The 20,911-nt window shown below is 38.2% G+C and overlaps 1 protein-coding gene across 3 annotated transcripts; it reads right to left on the reverse strand.

The window, feature by feature from the left end:
* Positions 1 to 6,095: 6,095 nt before the first annotated feature.
* Positions 6,096 to 20,692, reverse strand: LOC125357732 (vascular non-inflammatory molecule 3-like). 3 transcript variants are annotated; one of them, XM_048354667.1, is made up of 8 exons: positions 20,653 to 20,692; positions 17,089 to 17,247; positions 16,846 to 16,979; positions 12,116 to 12,308; positions 9,690 to 9,981; positions 8,161 to 8,534; positions 7,340 to 7,513; positions 6,096 to 6,761 (listed from the first exon to the last, which is right to left on the reverse strand). In XM_048354667.1, the coding sequence occupies exons 2-8, from the start codon at positions 17,140 to 17,142 to the stop codon at positions 6,633 to 6,635; spliced, it is 1,350 nt and encodes a 449-aa protein (XP_048210624.1). In that variant the 5' UTR covers positions 17,143 to 17,247; positions 20,653 to 20,692; the 3' UTR covers positions 6,096 to 6,632. The 3 variants fall into 3 exon arrangements, with proteins under 3 accessions (XP_048210624.1, XP_048210622.1, XP_048210623.1); XM_048354665.1 differs by lacking the exon at positions 20,653 to 20,692 and having other exon boundaries at positions 17,089 to 17,356; XM_048354666.1 differs by lacking the exons at positions 16,846 to 16,979; positions 20,653 to 20,692 and having other exon boundaries at positions 17,089 to 17,173.
* Between the last annotated feature and the right edge of the window lie 219 nt (positions 20,693 to 20,911).

Consider the following 20,911-nt stretch of genomic DNA (forward strand, 5'->3'; position numbering starts at 1 on the left):
CATAAACTGACATGTTGAATTGAAACTCTTTATTAGGAAAGGAATACATTTTCAATAGACTGAAAGCAGGTCATCCCTCTGGTGAGAATGATAAGTATTACAGGAGAACAAAGTTTTATTGAAGTGTAGGGGCTTGGAACATTAAATTCTTTCCCAGGACTAGCACAGGGGCAATGTCATATCCCCAAGTTTTGGAAACTTGTGTGAAAGAAAAACTTTAGTGTGAGCACAAGGCCATCAGTTCAAGCCCCACTACCCCCACACACATAACACAACAACAATAATAATTGTTTTTATATCAGGATGAGGAGCATTCTTTTTCTACCCAAAATATTTATAACATCATTGGGATCATACAAAACTATCAACTTAAAAATTAGCCTTCTTTATCTGGTCAAACATCTGAACAAAAAGTGGATTGGTCCCACCAATGTTATCCTTAATAGAATAACTACTTAATTCCCAGTTATTTCAGGTTACTTCTTTGCATTAGGCTTAAAGCAGAGGGAGTTGCATTATCATACCAAGAAAACCAGTCTGTTTAGGGCATTATGTTTCCCGAGGGTCTGATAAATAATGTTTCTGCTTGGTGCCTTGGAGCTTGATTGCAGTGATTCTGTGTTTTGTTGTTGTTGTTTTGTTTTGTTTTGTTATTTTAGCTAGGTTTCTTTGGGCCCAGTGCATAACTTTGACTCAAAACAGTAACCTCTTACAGGTTTTTATTTAGTACCTTGAATTGGCTCTCATGAAAAAAATGCATACAATTGGTGTACTATTCTCTGAAGTGTCAGAAGTATAGTTGAAATCATGTGATGAAAGGATTGAGGAAAGGCCAGAGATCTAAGAAAAGAAAAAGTATAGGTATTAAAAGATAAAGGGCAAAACAAGTTCCAGAGGTCAGTTTGGTTGTTCTGTCATAAAGATCAAGTACTAAGAAATAATATCGAGATCTGATCTTGACATTTCCTATAATAGAAACAGGGCAGAAGTCTACCTAGATAAGATTGTAGTGGGGGCTGAGGAGGAAGCTGGGGCTGCCAGGCCTGCATCACGACCTTGCGACACCTGTCTAGAAGAGAAGGAAGAAGTCTAGAAGCCACATAAGGCCAGAAAGAGGGAAGATGCCCTATTATCAAAAAGTCCTTGCTTCCTTGCATGGTCCTTTCAAGAGGAGAATTGAAACAACACTCAAATATGAAAGTGGTAGGAAAGTACAGTAGGAAAGGAATACACTTTCAGTAACAGAAGCCTACTCATCTCTAGGTTGGTACTGATTTTTTTTTAATCTCAACATAAGTTGTATTAAATCTCTTCCTTCTTCAGGACCAGCCCACTAGCAGAGGCACTTTCTCAAGGTTTGGGGCTATTTACTGAATTACATTTGACCTCTAGAACATGATATATTGGGGCTGGGTAGGTAAGTTCAAGATCTACTGCTGTAGGACCATTTGTTGACTCACCAGAGGCTGGAATTAAGCCTATCATTAACCCTTAGGTGTGTAGAGTACTCAAAAATAAAGCTCATTTGAGGCATCCTATGACTTTAGAGGGCCATATTGATAGAAGAAAAAGGTTAATTACAATTTTCTCTCTTAGAGATGTTGTGCTCCCATTTTCCATCTTAAGTTCCCTTTATTTCTGTTTCTCATGAGTTGCTGCCTCCTATCTCCTCAAGGTCAGGAGAATTCTGGTCCTAGTCTCTTACCATCCTAAGATCTGAGATGACAGTTCCTGCAGAAAGTAGCGACACCAAAAAAATATTCTTCTGCCCAGAGTGTTTGTCACTTCCTAGTAGTGAATTAAATTATATTGGATGGGAATAAGCACCAGGAAATACAGTTAGGAATATAGTCGTCATAGATTTTGTGGGAAGAAAAGATGGCTATGCAGGCACTGGTGGCTCACACCTATAATCCTAGCTATTCAAGACCCTGAGATCTGAAGATCATGGTTCAAAGCCAGCCCAGGAAGAAAAGTTCCTGAGACTCTTACCTCCAACAAACCACTCAGAAAAACCCAGAAGTGGGGTAGAGCACTAGCCTTGAGCACAGAGAGGCTCTGGGATAATGCCCAGGCTCTGAGTCCAAAAAAGCCAGCAAAAAAAAAAAAAGATGGCTATTATGTCAGTGATTTCAGCAGCCCTCACAAGTCTCAGTTCAGTTCAGTCTTCTTTCCAGAGTTAATCAATGACCAATCAGGATAATGGGGAGGGAAAATGGGCCAAAGTTTGCTAGGGGAAAGGTAACAGGGTGGCCCTTTCTAAGGAAGTTTATATCCTAGCACAAGCAAGAACAAATTCCTGAGCATGAGGGCTTAACCATAATTGGGAATACATTAAGAGAGACTGCATCAAGAAGGAAAAAAGATATATCATGTTGGGGAAAATTTATTTATTAGTTTTATTCCATGTATCTAATTTCAAATAGACCATAACACCCAAGGAGAATGATTATGATAAAAGATAATGGCAAAGGAGTTTATTCTTAGGGGAGGAGCACAAGGGTGCAATGACGATATGCATCTGACCATATTAAATAATATTTATGGAAATGAACTCCAAGAAATGGAAACAGGAGAGTTTTATTTTCTTTGCTTCTGTTTTCATTTTGTCTTGTTTGTTCCTTCGTCTGTCTTTGTGTGGGCAAGGGGTGGCACAGAAGTGATGGGACAAAGAGTGAATAATTGCAACAGTGGTACTCACTAGACACTATGTTGAAAATGAACTCTACCACCTCCCTGTGGGGATGAGAGGGAAAAGCTGGGAAAGAGTGAGGGAAGGGGTGAGGTGCTCCAAAAGCAAATGTATTCATTATGAGGCTTATGTAGCTGTAACCCCTTTGCAAAACACCTTTTTTTTTTTTTTACAAGAAGTATCCCTTCAATTTGTGAATCAGATATTCAGTTCATCATATACCAGATCAAGTGTTAGCAAAGTCAAGAGAGACAGGTTCTAGGCCATTAGTTAGCTCAAAGCCAAATTGATTGTAAGCCTGTCATGATGAGAGCGTTGAAGAGTCTTTAAAGTGCTCCTCATGCTGCCCACATCTTCAACTTCATATTCTTGTGGAGTCCATTGTCCCTGGTTTTATGCAGCCCTGGTAGCTTGGTGGTTTTATTTTTTAAACCTTCACGCCTAGCTGCTCAGGAAGCTGACATCTGAAGATGGCAGTTCATAGCCATCCAGAGCAGGAAAGTCCGTGAGACTTATCTCCCTCTAGTTAATTACCAAAAAGCCAGAAGTGGAGCTGGGGATCAAGTAAGTGGAGTTCAAGAGCACCAGCCTTGTGTGGAAAAAGCCAAAGCACAGTGTCCAGGTCTTGAGTTCAAGCATCAGTACCAGTGAGCATGCACACCACACACACATACACACACACACACACACACACACACACACACACACACACACAAAGAATTCATAAGATAGTACTGTGTTCACTTAATTGATTCCTCGAGATAAAATTTTCTAGAAAACTATGCATATTTTGAAGGGCTCTCCAATGATGATATTAGGAAGCTGGCTATATTGGGACACTCAATGAAAAAAATATTTAAACATCTAGATGTTTTATAGTTTCAAAGTGAGGATAAAGAAACAGAATATGTACCTTCCTATGGATGAGTTGTGTTGTCACATATCAATAATTATTTTGTTGAATTTTATGATTCAGTAACACAAAGATGCTGAGTTTTAATTTAGTTTAGATATTTATAGTTGGACCAAAGTTTGTCAAGTCCTACCAGTATAAATATTTCAAATTAATTTCCCATCATGGGTAACTCTCTTGGGCAAACTTTCATGGAGACCCAATGGACAAATTTATGTGAGGAACTCCACTTCTGCCATTCACACTGCAGGAACCATGTTCTGCCCTTAGCACTAAATCAAGACTATTTATATTTAGCAGAATACTTCACAATATTACAGGAAGGTTATATATTTAGGCTAAGCACAATAGTATTTCAGAGTGGTAATTTGACCATTTATATTGAAAGTGATGAGACATGTCCCCTAATGAGTATGCCTATATAAGAATAATTTTTAAAAAGAAGAAAAAAAAAGATAATGACATTATCTTAGTTGCCACAAAGTTGTTCATAATTATTTGGAAGGCTTCCTTGTTTAATTCTTGTGTGATCTGGATCAAATAACTTCTATCTATTCAAAGAATAGAATATTTGAATAGAAGAATATTTGTCAGAATTCACCAGAGCAACAGAACTAATGAAATACAGGTAGGTAGATATAGGTAGGAGATATGTAGGTAGATAAGCAGGCAGGTAGGTAGGTATATACTATAATATGCTGATTAATATCATTATGGAGGCTCAGAATTCCTATGACTGATATCTCCAAGCCAGAGAGAAGAAGAAACAATTGGTGTGATTTGAAAGCCTGACTTCTAGGGAGTGAACTAATAGAGCTAAGGGTCTCCAAATCTCAGGGTCTAAATATCAGAAGGCAGATAATATATGTCTTAGGTCAAACACGTATAAAATGAATTCAGCCTCAATCTGCTTTTTTGTTCTATTCAGGCCTTTATGGGACTAGATGATACACACCCACCGTGAGTGGGAGGATTCTCTGCATTACTTAGTCCAATTCTGATACTGCTCTCTTCCATAAATGACCTCACAGACATACCCAGTGTTTAGCCAGCTATTTGGGCATGTATGTGTTTCTGTGTGTGTGTGTGTGTGTGTGTGTGTGTGTGTGTGTGTGTATTGAAGCATATATAGAGAGATAGATATAAATATATCTATATCTATACATCTATCTATCTATCTATCTATCTATCTATCTATCTATCTATCTATATCTTCATACATACATGGAAGGTAAGTACAACACACATGAATGGGTTTTTGTAGCTGGGCACCAGTGGCTCATACCTGTCTATAGTCCTGGTTATCTGGAAGGATGAAAGTGAATGAATCCAGATTTGAGAAAAGTTAGAGATCCTGTCTCAAGAATAACTAGCAAAAAACAGGCCTAGAGACATGGTTTTGAGTAGTATAGCTGTAGCTTAACAGGTGTGAGGCCCTGAGTTCAAACCCCAGTGTCCTTCCAAAAAAAAGGGTTCATACTATAACAGATATGTACACATACTTAAGCCTGTCTTCTGTTGCTAATGACAGAACAGCATAGCCTGAGTAAATTGAAAAGAAAAGGGATTTATGGCTCATGGGTCTAGACCAGGCCAATGGCCTTCGGTGATGATCTTGTTGTTTGCAGAGTGTAGGATAACTCATGATGTGTGCGTGTGTGTACGCGCAATGTGTGTGTAAGCGTGTGTGTGTGTGTGTGAAAGAGAGAGAAAGAGGAGGAGGAGGAGAATGGGGGAATGACTAATGGGGGGAGGGGAAAAGAGGAAAGGGAAGGGAGAAATAGAAAGAAAGAACATATGTGTTCTGGTCTCTCTCCCTCTTCTTTTTTTTTTTTTTTTTTTTTTTTGGCCAATCCTGGGCCGTGGACTCAGGGCCTGAGCACTGTCCCTGGCTTCTTCCCGCTCAAGGCTAGCACTCTGCCACTTGAGCCACAGCGCCGCTTCTGGCCGTTTTCTGTATATGTGGTGCTGGGGAATCGAACCTAGGGCCTCGTGTATCCGAGGCAGGCACTCTTGCCACTAGGCTATATCCCCAGCCCCCTCTCTCCCTCTTCTTAAAAATATTCACCAATATTAGACTCTGGGTGTTCCATCTTGATGACCTTACCTAATCCTCATCACCTCCCAAAGGCTTCCTTTCCAAATTACATTTTTATCCCATTGATATATCACAATCATATTAAATTATCAATGTTACTTTTAGAGATGACAAACCACTTTTGAACCATAAAACATGGCATATGTATTGGCTTTTTAACCTTCTTAAGTTTATTTGTTGTTCAGAAAATTAGACCAGTATCTTCTAGGTAGATGCTAAAGAATCTCTATCTATTTATCTGTCTGTCAATCTTACATTATTTGTCTATTTATCTATTTATCTTACACTATTTGTCAAATACTGACAAATCCTGATAAAGGTGGCACCAGAAATGAAAGGCAGGCTCTCAGTCTCACCAAAGAAAGTATTTGGGGGTGAGCACACAGGAGTTTTAAACAGAATAAGTTTTATTAAAGTCAAAGGGAAAGTATATCCCCAACCTGAGAGCTTGACCAAATACATCAAGTACCAGTGCAAAACCCAAAACACACTTTTCACATAGGATAAGAATGGGCAACCCAGCCAGCCTCAAGCTGCTTGCGTTAGATTCTTTCATGAGTAGGGTTTAATGATTATGCTCAGGACATGAACACAGTTGTGAAAAGTATAGAAGAACATGTCCAAGAATTATGGGAAAGGAAGTGGATATTAAATGAGATGACTTCAGAGCCAAGGCAAGGCTTTGGAAGGGACATGGATGAATGAAACTGCATCTGTAATGAGATGTAGATGAGGCCTCTGAATAACCTTATGAAATCCTTGAGGAGAGAGCTATTGGCTGCTGTACCAAGATGTAGTGCAACTGGGTCCACCATTATTTTAGGATAATGGCTGACAAGGATGACTAGGAAAACATGTCTGGATATAGTGCTGCACCGATCTCTGGTTACATTTGGTATATTTTCCCCTTTCTGCCTGCCTGCCCTCATTCATTTTGGTTTCCCAGGTCCCTGCCCTAAACGTGGAGGGTCCTTCTCAAACACCCTTCCATACAGGGCCATAACTAAGACAGGCAAAGATGCTCCACTTCGGCTCCTCAGACGTCCATCTCTTGAAACCTAAGGAAAGAAAGCAAAGGGTAAACTCCAAGGCAGAGCTTGGTTTTCAGCCCAGAAATCTTGTCTAGAGCATCACTTCTAAAACCATGTAGAATCAATGTGAGAAGCACACAGGATTTTGTGTCAAAAGGACCCACATCTATATTAGAGGCCTATTAGTAGAGGAATGTCTAGCTATAGAAAGTATGGCTATAACCATAATGATTCCTCAAAATAACACACACATGAAATAAGTTGTAGATGCATTACTTCACTTGAACCTTCTACACCATGCAAAGGAACAGGATATTCTTTGCCATTATGAACATCACTGTTGAAATTTTACTTTCTCTGATTTCACTGTTGTCTTGGAACCCAACATCACTCTTTCATAGAAAAATAAACCCCAACTTTTCTGTCACAGCCTACCAAAATCTAAAACCAGAAGTTGTATTATGTCTTATAGTTTCCACATTCCATATGTCTCTCATAAGATGCCAAAAGTAGTATTTGGAAGCTATCCCATTATTTTAAAGATTTTTATTTTGTTAGTCTATCCCCTCTACTCAAAGATATTTATCATCTTGAAAACCTCCTACCTCATAATGTCTTTCAGAGGCAAGCTGACTCCCACTTAGGACAATCTGTGGGAAAACATAACTTGTTCCAAATGTGCCACTGAGGGAGAATTCTCCAAACTTAGTAAAAGCTGACCCCACAGGCTCCCCACAAGTTCTCAGATCAGTGGTTTGACATTTCAGAAATGTGCATATCTAGGTAGAAACAGAATGGTGAAATAATCTGAACACTTGATGTATTTCTTACCTAAATAACACAATTTCAAAGAGTAGAGGACTATTGAACCTGCTTCCAAGTGTTGTTTCTTTAAAAAAGAAAAAACAACAACTCAAGTCACAACTTATTAAGGAATCTTATCTCCAAGTTAGTGGGTCAGGATTATCATTTTTTAAAAAATGAAGACAAATAGTATAGATTAAAATTTTATGATGGATTATTTCTTTCAATTAAATGTCTCTTTTTAAATTATTCACACATCCTCATGACTACACTGAACCAAATGTTAAAACCCCTCACTCCACCCCTCCCCCATAATAAAAGAACCTGGGGGAACAAGAAAATGTTCAGGAATTGCAGTTATTTAAACTTGAACTTGGATGGCTGGGAGCTAGTCAATCTGCCTTATATTTTTACCTTGCAGTGAAGAAAAAATATTCCGTCCTTTCTAAAACTGAATGAATAAAGTGATTTAGGGTTAAAAAGAAACTTGGGGGAAAAATGCAACCTTCTACCAATTGACTGAATTCAGCACAATTATTTAAGGACACAATCTCAAAAAAGACAATGCTGACCTAAATGAAACTAACAATGAGGCCATTCTAACAGACCCAACCACTTGTACCTGTAAGTAATATTGGCCTTCTACAACATGAAGCCCATCAAATGCACCAAGTACATAGATCTCATCTGCTCGCTTTTCAGTCATCTTGTAAGTTAAGTGACAACACAGATCCTTCTGGCACACTGTGTAATTTCCTGTGTCTCCTTTAAGCTCCGTGAAGGTGAATTCATCAAAATAAATCATCCCTTGAAAATCCGCCTGCTCAGATAAGAAAGGTTGGACTTGTCTAGCATATGCGCTCCAATCCACTGCCACAGGGTAGCTGGGCTCACTGCGAGGCCGAGACTTTAATTCTGACAGGAGCAGCTGACCACTCTCTGTCTCCATGTCATAGTGATACACTTTGACAGCTTCTGGACTGTAGATTCCACTCCCTGTGGCCCAGATAAATCAATGCAAATATTAGTTTTTATTTTTTATGGGGACTATCTAATGGAATATTTCCACATGAGATTAAATATAAAGATATGCCAGGTGTCAGTAGCTCATGCCTGTACAGTAATCCTAGCTACGCAGGAGGCTGAGAACTAAGGATCATAGTTCAAAGTCATCCCAGGTATAAAAGTCCATGAGATTCTTATCTCCAATTAATATCACACACACACACACACACACACACACACACACACACACACACACACACACACACACACGCACCCTGGAAGTGAGCTGTGGTTCTAATTGTACAGTACGAGCCTTGAGCACAAACGCTCAAGGACAGTGTCAGGCTCTGAGTTCAAGCTACAGGACAGGTACAAAAAAAAGACATTAAAAATACAAAGTTTCAGGATAGTAAGCAAATCATTGTTATATTGGATTAAGTTCCATTTTCTTTTCAATTCTAGGGTTTTGAACAGTGGATTACCACTTTAGCTGCCCCTAAGTTCCAATTTAACTGTGTGCTCTCTGTAAATACTACTGATGCTACTGACACTAAAATTATGATTCAACAGATCTTTTTCTTGATTTAAGATTCCATTTAAGCCAATCCAATTTATTTGAATCTAATTTATTCCATTCTAATTTAACAAGAAATTAGAGAATTTTACAAATATGAAGAATACGTTTATGTTAATTGAATGATGAATTTCTTTGTGTTTGGGATTCTTCATTTGATTCAATGAAAAATGAAAAGTAATTTTATCTCAACAACTAGACATTACAGCACAACTAATAGATGTTAGCTGTGACATTCCTTATATCTTGGCTTCAATTTTTTTGCTTTGTTTCGCCTGAGAGAAAGTTTCTTTCACAGCCAAGATTGGCCATGAACTCTCTGTGTAGCCCATACCTTTTTATTCTTTTTCATTCTTACATAATTTGATTTTTCCCTAACTTCAATTTTCCCCCATGTAAAGTTGACACAATGCTCGCTTCTTTTACTCTCAAGAGTAAAGCTCCTTAGGTAGAAATTCATGCTATTATGACTTTCATGATACTGGAGTTAATAACTTCATCTTTAAAGAAAGTCAAACCTTGGAAACCACTAGTCTTCCCAAGCCCATCACTGCTAGACAAGCCTGAGTTACCTGTCATGTGCATCCTGGTGTGGTGAGTATTTGCAGCAAGCACGTTAACTCTCATGGCTCTGGCCCACGCTGAATGGAAGGGGACGGCTGAGAGGAGGGGCAGTGTGTTGTACCAAGCAGTGGGGTAAAGAATGCTGTCAACGTGATAGTCATTCACCACCACCACAGCTGGGTCATAAGAAAAAATGTCAAAGCAAGTGAAGATGCCAAACTTCCCAAAAGGAGTGTCAAAAGTCACAAATTCTGAATCCTTAGGGAAATCAAATTGAATTTCTGGTGCAAAAAGATTGTACTGTTAACAAAAAGCAAAGAAGAAAATTAGTAAAAGATCAAGTTGCCAGTAGATATGATCAAAACCCATAAGATATTTCCTCCTCTCACAAAGGCTCAGTAGCTATGTACATATGATCACATAAAACAAGGCTTATTGAAATGAACTCCAGAAATGGAAGGGCTTTGAATTGTACTGTTTGCAATTATTCTTTATTTTCCTACTTTTATTCCCCTTTGTGACTGTTTTTGATTTCTGTTCCCTTTGTCATGTATATAAGTTTATCTGATTTGGGAAAGGGAAGGGGAAGCACAGAAACAGTGGGACAAAGGGTGAACCAATTCAGCAGTGATACTCCCTAGACACTGTTGGAAATGAACTATACAACATGGAGGAGAGGGAAGTCAGAAGAGGAAAAACTCGGAGAAAATGAGGAAAGGGATGACCCTATTCAAAAAGAAATGTACTCATTACCTGACTTATGTAACTGTAACACCTCTGTACATCATCTTTATAATAATTTTGTTAAAAAGAGGTATTTCTTCCTATGTATGTTGATGTGCATAAAAGTTTTATGCATAGATTTGCACAAATCATGGACAACTATGAATTTTCTTATAATATTAATCAAAACTTTTCCTTTTCCTCAATGAGTGAGATTCTATCTACAAATAGTATCTACAATGGAGTATTTCTACCTTAAAATCACAGGATAAAAGCATGAGTCTTACAAGTTACAGGTTATTTCCACTATGTTCTTTGAGTGTGAACAGCACTCCCAGACTTAAGTCTGGCATGTGATCATTAAATGCAGTATTGTATAGTCACAGCCATCGGGGAGGTGCTGAAGATCATTGGCATGACTTCTCTCCCTCCATATTTGCCACAGCTTAGACTTATCCTTGACCAGGCAGCTATGGTTCTTCTACACTGGTGTAGACAAACCTCTCAATAGATACTATGTTAAGCTGACCATAAACATGAGCTGGTCTCTTGACCTTCAGTGTCTTCCTGATGGCTGTTAAGTACAACACTCCCACAGTTAGCGCTGAAAAAATGAGTCACTTATTACCTAACAGGATTAGAGTACAACACACCTTTGATATTGGTTTTTGTTTGGTCCAATGTGTGCACAGGTGGCGTCAGGCATCAGCTCTTTGGCACCCCTACTGTTTTGTGGCTTTTTTCTTCACCATGATCTTTCTTTCTTTTTTTCTTATTTATTGTAAAAGTGATGTACAGAGAGGTTACAGTTTCATACGTTAGGCCTTGGGTACATTTCTTGTACTGTTTGTTACCTCCTCCCTCATTCCCTCCTCCCCCTCCCCCTTCCCCTCTCCCCCTATGAGTTGTTCAGTCGGTTTACACCAAATGGTTTTGCACCCCTACTGTTTAATACATTGCTTGCTCCCCATGCACCTCATCTACCCTGAATTCTGAGTTGGATGGCTAACTAGAAAAAAAGAGGGAAAATGCCTCTGCAGGATAGAAGAGAAAAACACACACTTCCTGTGGATTTTTATTCACAGACTGTGAACTCTGTGTTGCTATAGCCATGGTGGCTTCTAGGAGGGGAATTGTCATGAGAAAAGTCAGTTAGCAAATGATAAGAGGGCTGGAAGGGTGGCCAATATCTTTTAACCCTCCAAGCAACAAACTATACCTGCCCTATCTTTTCTATTTTATTACCTATGAGACCTATCCTTTCTATAATATTTATATGCAATATAAATATTCCTTTAGCTACATAAGCAAAGATATCTCTTTCTCTTTTAAAAAGCCAGTTTCCACGGAGATCATGTTCCCTTGAAATAAAAAAAAAGTCCTGTTAAAATACATGATAGCTCGGTGCAAAGTAGTAACAAATGGAGTCCAACTGCTAACTAACTCTGACATTAAATTGTAGATGAAACAGACCATTTCCTTTTCTTTCTCAAAGAATACCATGATTTAATTTTCTACCATATTCTACCTTATGACTCATTCAAGCACAAAATCCTTATTCAAGACTAAATCAAATCCTATTCAACTAGAATACATGACAATTATGTTATGTAATTATAAGTCAACTCCCCAGCACTGAACAAACATATATACATATCACAAGCAAACAAAAAAAGGAAATAAAGTTTAGTAATGCCCAAGTAATTCTCACCTTGTAGTAGCGGGCCACCAGCTTACCCTCAGAATCAAACACGACATTGGTGTTGTATTGGTAATGACCATCCGGGGGACATTCAGGGTCACTGGTGTTGCATGATTTCTTGTCCCCCATATTTGCCACGACATAGATAGAGTTGTCCTTGGCCAGGCAGCTGAGTCTCTCCTGTACTGGTGTGTAGCCAAACCTAATTCAATAGACACTGCCTCAGGTGACTCTGACTTATCAGTTTGTGGTACTTTGTTGCCTCTAGCGTATCAGTTCTAGGCGGATAATTACCAGAAAAAGTTTCAAAACTCATATTATCATAGTGTTTTTCATGAAAGCAATGTTTTTAATGCACCAGGCTCCAGATTTGCAGTGCCACACTGGAGTACAGAAAAAAAAAAAAAAAAGCAGGAAGAAACAGAGAAGCAACACTGCCTCTGTTATAAAGTACTTTGAAGAAGGCCAAGGAAGGGGGCTTAGTGGTTTGCAGACTTTTGTATGAGAAAGATCTCTTCTGCAATCCAAGTCATAATCTTACAAATTCACTGATTGAAGGTGTGATCGGAAATGTAAGTACCAGGTGGCAGAAAACAGTGAGTCCTGTGTGAATCATCTTCTATACAAACAAATGCAGATTTGTGTAGGGAAATGGAAATAAGTAAATTGTTCACAGAGCAGGAATAGATTTCATCCATCAAAAGTAATACATGGGCCAGGTACTGGTGGCTCACACCTGTAATCCTAGCTATTCAGAAAGCTGAGATGGTTCAAAGCCAGCCTGGATGAAATACCCATGAGATTATTATGTCCAATAAACTACTCAAAAAGACAGAAGTGGCACTTTGGCTCAAGTGGTAGAGCACTCACCTTGAGCAAAAGAGACTTAGGAACAGCACCCAGGCCCAGAGTTCAAGACCCAGGACTGGCAAAAAAGAAAAGAAACAACAACAACAAAAGTAGCAATACAGCACCTCTCTGTCCTATAGGGCCCTTGTGAGAAATCCTAAGAAAACACAGAAGAAATCATGAAGTTGCTTTTCAGAGTACGGCCAAATCCATCCACATTTTATCACATCCTAGAAATGAGAAGGGGATGTGTTTAGGTGACGGTTGACTTTAAATATTTGCTGGGCTCTCATTTGAGGAATATTGATTGTGTGTAAGAATGCACTGTTCAATGCAGAATAAAGACAAAAAGAAAATGGACACTGGTGGCTCCACCAGTAATTCTAGCTATGCAGAAGACTGAAATCTGGAAGTTCATGATTCTAAAGCCTACCCAACAAGAAAAATTTTCTAAATTCTCTCTCCAAATAGCCATCAAAATGTTGTACTGGAGATGTGGCTCAAGTGGTAGACTGCAAGCACCAGCTGTGAGCAAACAAGCCAAGTAAAAGCATGGGGTCTTTACTTCAGGCTCCAATAGCAGCAGTAGAAAAGAAGGAAAATAGAAAACAATAACACCAACAACAGAAGACCAAAGAAATTATGAGGAAGAAAATTTCAGCAGAAAATCAGATTACAAATGTTTAGTAACTAGGCTATTGTTTAAGAATAAATAGATTCACCGGGCATTGAACGTTTCACTGTAATATTGTATATTCAAACACTCAAGAGTCCATATGGTTAGAATGACTTAGTGTAAATGGCTGTGTTTTAATTTCATTTAATCTACCTACCAATGATGAGGCCTTAAGACTCCTTTGTCTCATAAATAATATGCAAATAGTGATACCTACTATCACTAATGATATAATGAATGTGCACAATACACCAGGTAAATTCCTGGGATCAAATAATTGCTCAAGAAATAAATAGTGATTATTATGGATTTTTGTAATTATGAAGAGGCAATTAATGTAGCGATGGCTTTGTTGCTTTGTTTTATTTTTTTTTTTTTGAGGTAGCCTAAGGGTACTTCAAGCCACCTTGCTCCACTAGCTTCATTAACTCTCAGTCTTTTTGCAATTGCTGATGAACTGATAATTGAATAAAAGGAATAGATAACTTAGCTACTGTACAGATCTTTCATTTTCATTCTGGGAAAACTGGGAAATACCATTGCTATTCATGTTTACTAAGGCCTTCTAATAAACTTGCCATGCAGTTTGTTTAATGTTTTCCTTGGCAAAATATTAGTTCTCCATGAAAAGAGCCAAAGGCAATGTCTGATATATCAATATGCATAAACAGTAGACTTAGATGCACAGATATGAAGCCATGGCTACATATGCCCATTCTAAAGATTAGCATTACCAGAGGAGAAACGGAGGCTTTCTTTGTGAATATTGCCATTATATTGATATTAATGCTGAATTTCTCCTTTTATAATCATTTATGTAACCATTCTGCTTCTACTGAGCTTATAGGCACTGTCTTGCCCAGCTAGATTTTTTTTCTGTTTATAACATAGAAGTTTTTCATTCAAATAAGTGTCTGCCAAATTCAACAATGTTAAAGATTCATCTGTTGTTTACCTTCTCAATAGAATTTATTTAAGACTTTAACACTTATCAGGTTCCCTCTAGAAAAGCCAGTGTTCCCAGCCCATCCCCTTCTACTGCATTTTATTCAAAGCTTCTGGCAAATAATGATTCCTCCCAGTTCTAGGAAAAGTCTGCTAAACATGAGACTGACTCACTTGCATTACTAGTTGTACGACACTTAGTCATTAGCTGTGGTATCTATAAACACAGACCATGCAATCTTAAGAGAACATTTGTCCAAAAGGGAAAATCCCAGGGTGAAGCATGACATACCCAGCTGATCTTAAATTTCATAGCATTGGACTTTACTTCCTAGTTAATTCTGTGTAGTCAAAATTGTTAAAGAATTTCCTCTTTGGGTGTGAGGTTGATTGAAAAATATTATAAACATTTGTGGAATTATAACAATGAGCCTCCTCCTCCAGGAGAACCAACATAAGCTAATAAAATATTTTCCTTTTTTAGGTGATAAATGTAATTCTGAACAAATGCATGTTAATATAAAATGAGCAAGTTAGATTACTTTTTATGCTTGACCCTTTTAAGGAATAACATACAATCTGTTTTTTATTTTTATTTTTTTTTAATGATTGAATCTTTTTGTTTATTTGTTTTGTTTTTGTTGCCAGTCCTGGGGCGTGGACTCAGGGCCTGACCACTGTCCCTGGCTTCTCTTTACTCAAGGCTAGCACTCTACCTCTTGAGCCACAGTGCCAATTCCGGCTTTTTTCTACATATGTGGTGCTGAGGAATCGAACCCAGGGCTTCATGTATACTAGGCAAGCACTTTACCACTAGGCCATATTCCCAGCCCACAATCTGTTTTTTAAAAGTGAGTGAACTCAACTAAAATAATTTCATTGGGCTTTCTTATTATTTGTATACACCTATATTCTAGATATTTGGGAAGCAGAAGTAGGAAAATCATGGAAGGAAGTCAGCCTCAGGGAAAAGCACATATACTCTCTGAAAAGCATAATGAAAGCAAAAAGGACTAGGGCACTAGTGTCTCATGCTTGTACTGATCACTACTCAGGAGCCTGAGATCTGAGGATTGTGGTTGAAAGCCAGCCTGTGCAGGAAAGTCCATGAGTCTCTTATCTCCCAGAAACCAGAAGTGGCGCTGTCTCAAAGTAGTAAGAGTGCTAGCCTTGAGCACAAGAGCTCAGGGACAGTGCCCGGGCCCTGAGTTCAAGCTCACAACTGACAAAAAAAAAAAAAAAAAAAAAAAAGAACTAGATAATGGCTCAAGGGATAGAGCATTTGCCTGGAAAATGCAAAAGCATCAGTTCAATCCCAAATACCAAACCCCCCCAAAATGTTATAATAACAGCTGACATTGGAGAAGTCATCCCAATGTAAAATCCCATGGTATTACTTCATATGACACTCTCATCTTGCTGAAAGAAGCAGAGGAGAAATCTTAGCATTCCTGCTCTTTATAGATAAAGCAACAGAAATGTCAAAACTTAGGTTATAAAGCTATACATTACTCAATTAGGAGTTAGTAAAAAGTAGATCCAGAAAAATACTTCCTGTTTCAAGTCTTATACAATTTTATCCACCCTGCTCATTATGTTGTAAGTCATGGTGATAGTGAAGCTCTTTAGAACACTGACTCATTCATCTTTTACCACTTGTACATGAATGAAACTGCTCACCTATTTTTGAGAACACAGATCTTACATATGACTTCTTTCTCACTTTGTTAAAATCCAATGAAACACTTATAAAAATTGTATATACATATGGGGCTGGTAGCTTATGCCTATAATCCTATCTACTCAGGAAACTAAAATTTAAGGATCATGAGTCAAAGCCAACAGGGCAGTAAATTTCATGAGACTCTTTTCTCCAATTAACCAGAAAAGGCAGAATTGGAGCTGTGGCCTAAGTAATAGAGTGCTAGCCTTGAGCACAGAAGTGCCCAGGCCCTGAGTTCAAACTTCAGGACCAGCACACATACACACGCACACACACGGGCGCACACACGCACACACACACACAAAAATTGTATATACACATACTATTTATACTATTTTATTAAAGAGAACTGCAACTCACCACCAATTAAGTATCAATATCTTAAGTTATTTACCAAACAAGACATTCCAGATGGGCACACATTATGAGACATTTAAAAAGCCAAATTACTAGCAAAATTACCAGCCAAGTTTAATGATGTTGCTATTGACAATTTGCAGTACCATATCCTCTTTGTTGAAAAGTCAAAAGTTAATGATATATTACCTCCGAGGATCTCTACAAGGAATCCAGTTCACTTCAGGGGCTGGTATATATTCCAAATAGGGGAAAATATTCTCCCTGCTGAAGAAGACCCAACCATAGATTCCATCCTCTGGTGTCACAATGATATGTGCACCCTATTTCAAGTAAAAAAAAAAAAAAAAGTTCCTCATGAGTTCCAAAATACCCACAGTGTTGCCTACTTGTAAATGTGCCATATCCCAGCCAGAATGTAAAGGAGAGTACCTGTTTAGATGCCATCTTGACTGCTTTCTCCAAAACACCTAGGTTCTTATTCATCAGGATCAAAGCTTCTTCCTTTGAAACAGGATTTGCTGTTTTGTTTGGCAAAATAACAGCATGTTCATACACTGCAGCAGTGAAAGTGTCCAGCGCACCAACAGTCTGGACAAAGAGAGCAACAACTGCTAAATATTTTGGAAAATGTAATAGAATCATAACTAAATTGAAGTGATCTTTGAAAAACAAGCTCAAGATTCTTCTATTGTGTAGAACTGGGATAGCACATTTGTGGCAAGTCACTGCCAAGGACCAGCTCCTTTTATTACCTCATGAATATTTTATGCAACCCAGTATTGAGAAAGAATGTTTCACAACACAAATGAGTGACAGTTAGAGACACATAACAGCACTAACTTGGGTGTGAATGCTATTGTTGGCTCTGCTTGATGTCAACCCAGCTCTAAATGCAGAATGAAAAAGGCAATCCTGTGAGTCTACCACAACCCAAAACACACACACACATATATATATATATATATATATATATATATATATATATATATATATATATATATAATATATATCTATATATTTGCCTGCTGAGGAATCAAACCCAGGGCTTCATGTATGCTAGGCAAGCACTCTACTGCCAAGCCACATTCCCAGCCCTCATATATTTTTTAACAGCATAATTTTCCTTGTAAACCGGTCCTTCCATAAGAAGGCCAATATTGGACTTTTCTAGAAGGAAACTATCACTCTAACAATTTGATGGGAATTTTTGTATGTGGCTGTGATCGGCACGAAGCATGGAGATAAGCAAAGACTGAGCTCACTTATTCATGAAAGACACATGCATGCTACTGAATGGGCACTCTTTTTGCATTGGTACAGGATATCAACCCACTGGCTTCTCTTGGGGTCCATGTTTGATGGCATAATTATTGATGGCTAATGCTCCTGGAGTTGAGTTCCTTGGTTTCTCTGGCACCTGACTAGTGCTGGAAACTGAAGCCCAGGGCTTGAGAGTCATACAGAACATTCACCTTATAGGATCTGCTTGTATTTATTTTACTGAAGCCCTATTCTTCAAAGATGTGTACTATTATATTAGCCAAATATCTATTTTCAAGAGTTATTTTTCTGTGTCATTAAATAAGCTATGTAATAGTAAGACAGACTTATTATGTCTTAATTTGGACTGCCAATATTTGGGCTATTCTGCCAACTTCCTTTCTCTTAATTCTCATTTCTAATTCATCATCAGATTTCTTTTCAACATCTCTTGGTAATTTCTTATGCTAAACCAGCTGTTAATTTTTAAATTTATGTCCCTGTCTCCCACAAGGGAGAAAATGGCTCATTACCCACACAGCCCGAGAAACTTTCCCTTCAAAGCACAGCTTCTTTTAGACTTCACACCAGCCAGTGTCATTCCATTATTTAAAACACTAGTTCTCTAGAATTTTAGAAGTTGAGACATCTGCAAATCACAGCAATTCATTTATCACAATTCAGTGGTAGGCGGGGGAATTCAATGTGCCCATTACTTAGGAACCACTTCCTCATTCATAGATAGGCTGTCTTTGTGTTGTGGACTCATTTGACAGAAGGAGAAAGAGAAGTCTTTTATAAAGGGCCCTAATCTCATTCTTGTGGGCTGCAACCTCATGACTCATCATCCTCATGATCCTACCTTCTAATGCCATCACTTGGGGGATAAGGATTGAGCATAATAAATCGTGTTGCTATTGTTGGTTGGAAATAGAGTCTCAGTTACATAGCCATAGTTGGCCTCAAACTCATGTTTCTCTTGCTGACTGCTAGGTACATGACAATGTCTGGTGCAATGTAAGAATTTAAGGAACCATAAACATTGGATTCGTTGCTAGTTCTATACTCCATAAGGAATAAACAAGCTGATTGATATTGTAACATATGCAGATAAACAGTTCATATTTTAATCACTAGAAATTAGCTGTTAATTTTATTAGAAACATTTATCACTCATTAACTCTATAGAGAGAAAATGTTCTATTTTGTTAAACTCAAATTCCTGGCCTAGTTTTACCTTGAGTTTGTTTATGAGATAATGTAATATAAAGTGTTTCTTTTAAAGTGTAAACCTCTGATTACAGTATTATTAATACTTGCTGTTTCCCTGGGGATCCTTTGAAATCTTTGTCTGATCTAGAGAAACAAATTTGGAGATTTGTGCTTTCTGATTGGTTGTTTATTGATTGGTTCTGCAACTCTAAGTCCCTAGGTGTCTCAGGCCCCAGTATCCTAATACATTGAAATGACACCATAACGTATAAATTTATTATAATGCAAAAAAAATCAGAGAACAAGAAGGAAACTAGGTAAAAACAAGTGAATTGCTCCATGAGGATGAGAAAAAGAGTTCTTATCTTTCAGATTGAAATTCTAATTCATCATAGTTCACCAGACTTTCTGCATAGAATCAACAGTAAACAGCTGGAACTGGACACCAGTGGCTCACACCTGTAATACTAGCTACTCAGGAGGCTGAGATCTGAGCATCACAGTTCGAAGCCAGCCTGGGCAGGAAACTCTGTAAGACTCTTATATCCAATTAACTACTCCAAAAGAGTGCCTGCCTTGAGCAAAAGAAGCTCAGAGACAGTGTCCAGACCCAGAGTTCAAGTCCCAGGATCAGAGAAACAAAGTAAGCAGTTGGGGATTCCCCTGTATATTCCCAGTCCCTAATTCCAGGAAGTATAGCAACTCTTTATTAACATAAATAAACATGTTGTTACCCAAGTTGGTTAATAATCTCTTTGCAATAAAGAAACAGGATTGTAGATTCAAGCTATTTGGAAACAGGACATTTTGAATTTACCCAAAATGATAGTCTGGAATTGTTGTGAGATTAGCAATATAAAGCCTAAATTTTGTGTTCAAATTCACTAAAGTGTATATTAAGCCATATTAATATTGTATTATTAGGTTGGATTAAATTCTTAATGTTTATGTTCAGTACCCCACACTCTCCTCTCCCCTCCCTTCTTTCCCTCTGCCTTTTGCTCCTCACCTCTCCCATGGTTTCCTTCTACTCCTTCTCTTCCTCTTCTTCCTCTCTCTTTTCTTTCTCTTTCTCTTCCACTTCCTCTCTTCCTCTCCTCTGTCTCTCAACAGATCATTTTCTACTTCATCAAACACCTTCACAAATGGGCAACTACTGTCTCTATTTCCTTATTTCATTATAAGTATTTAAGAAAGACCCAAACATATAGCCAACTGCCTCTGGAACAAAGCGCTATGACCAGGTATAGCAAATGTTGATTGGAAGACTGTGAGAAGTAAGCAAACAGGCAAACAGGAGCAAGTCTCTTTCCTCTTCCAGTCTTTGGGGTTTTAGCTCCTTCTATTGGCATAATTTAGGGATACGGCCAGCAGGGGAGAAATGGGTTTACCTAGTTCCAGTCAGAAGATTGTGAAGGACATAAAAAGAAGGATATAAAGCTGAGAGGTAATAGCTGGATAATCAGCATATCCAGTGTAATTGTACACCATACAGTAAAGAGAAGGGGTAAGTTCACTTACATTGAAGAAACATAAGTGATCATTCTGATGTATCCAAAGGAGAAACCTAATGTAAAAAAGTAATAATAAAGTTTAAAACTTCTTTGAAAGCCTAAAAAAATCCTCATCTTATTTACCCATGCTTTTTTGTAATATGGTTTTATGTAGGTCTTCCCATTAAGAAGTTTAGATCAGGGGCTGGGAATATGGCCTAGTGGCAAGAGTGCTTGCTTCATATACATGAAGCCCTGGGTTTGATTCCTCAGCACCACATATATAG

The sequence above is a fragment of the Perognathus longimembris genome, chromosome 9, assembly GCF_023159225.1.
Source record: "Perognathus longimembris pacificus isolate PPM17 chromosome 9, ASM2315922v1, whole genome shotgun sequence".
In the NCBI taxonomy this organism is placed as follows: Eukaryota; Metazoa; Chordata; class Mammalia; order Rodentia; family Heteromyidae; genus Perognathus; species Perognathus longimembris.

Coding starts and splice junctions, on each gene's coding strand:
- LOC125357732 (XM_048354665.1), bottom strand. CDS start 17,301: ATGATTCTATTACATTTTCCAAAATATTTAGCAGTTGTTGCTCTCTTT. Junction 16,980..17,088: donor TCAAGATGGCATCTAAACAG/GTACTCTCCTTT, acceptor TACTTGAAATAG/GGTGCACATATCATTGTGAC. Junction 12,309..16,845: donor CCTTGTAGAGATCCTCGGAG/GTAATATATCAT, acceptor CTATTGAATTAG/GTTTGGCTACACACCAGTAC.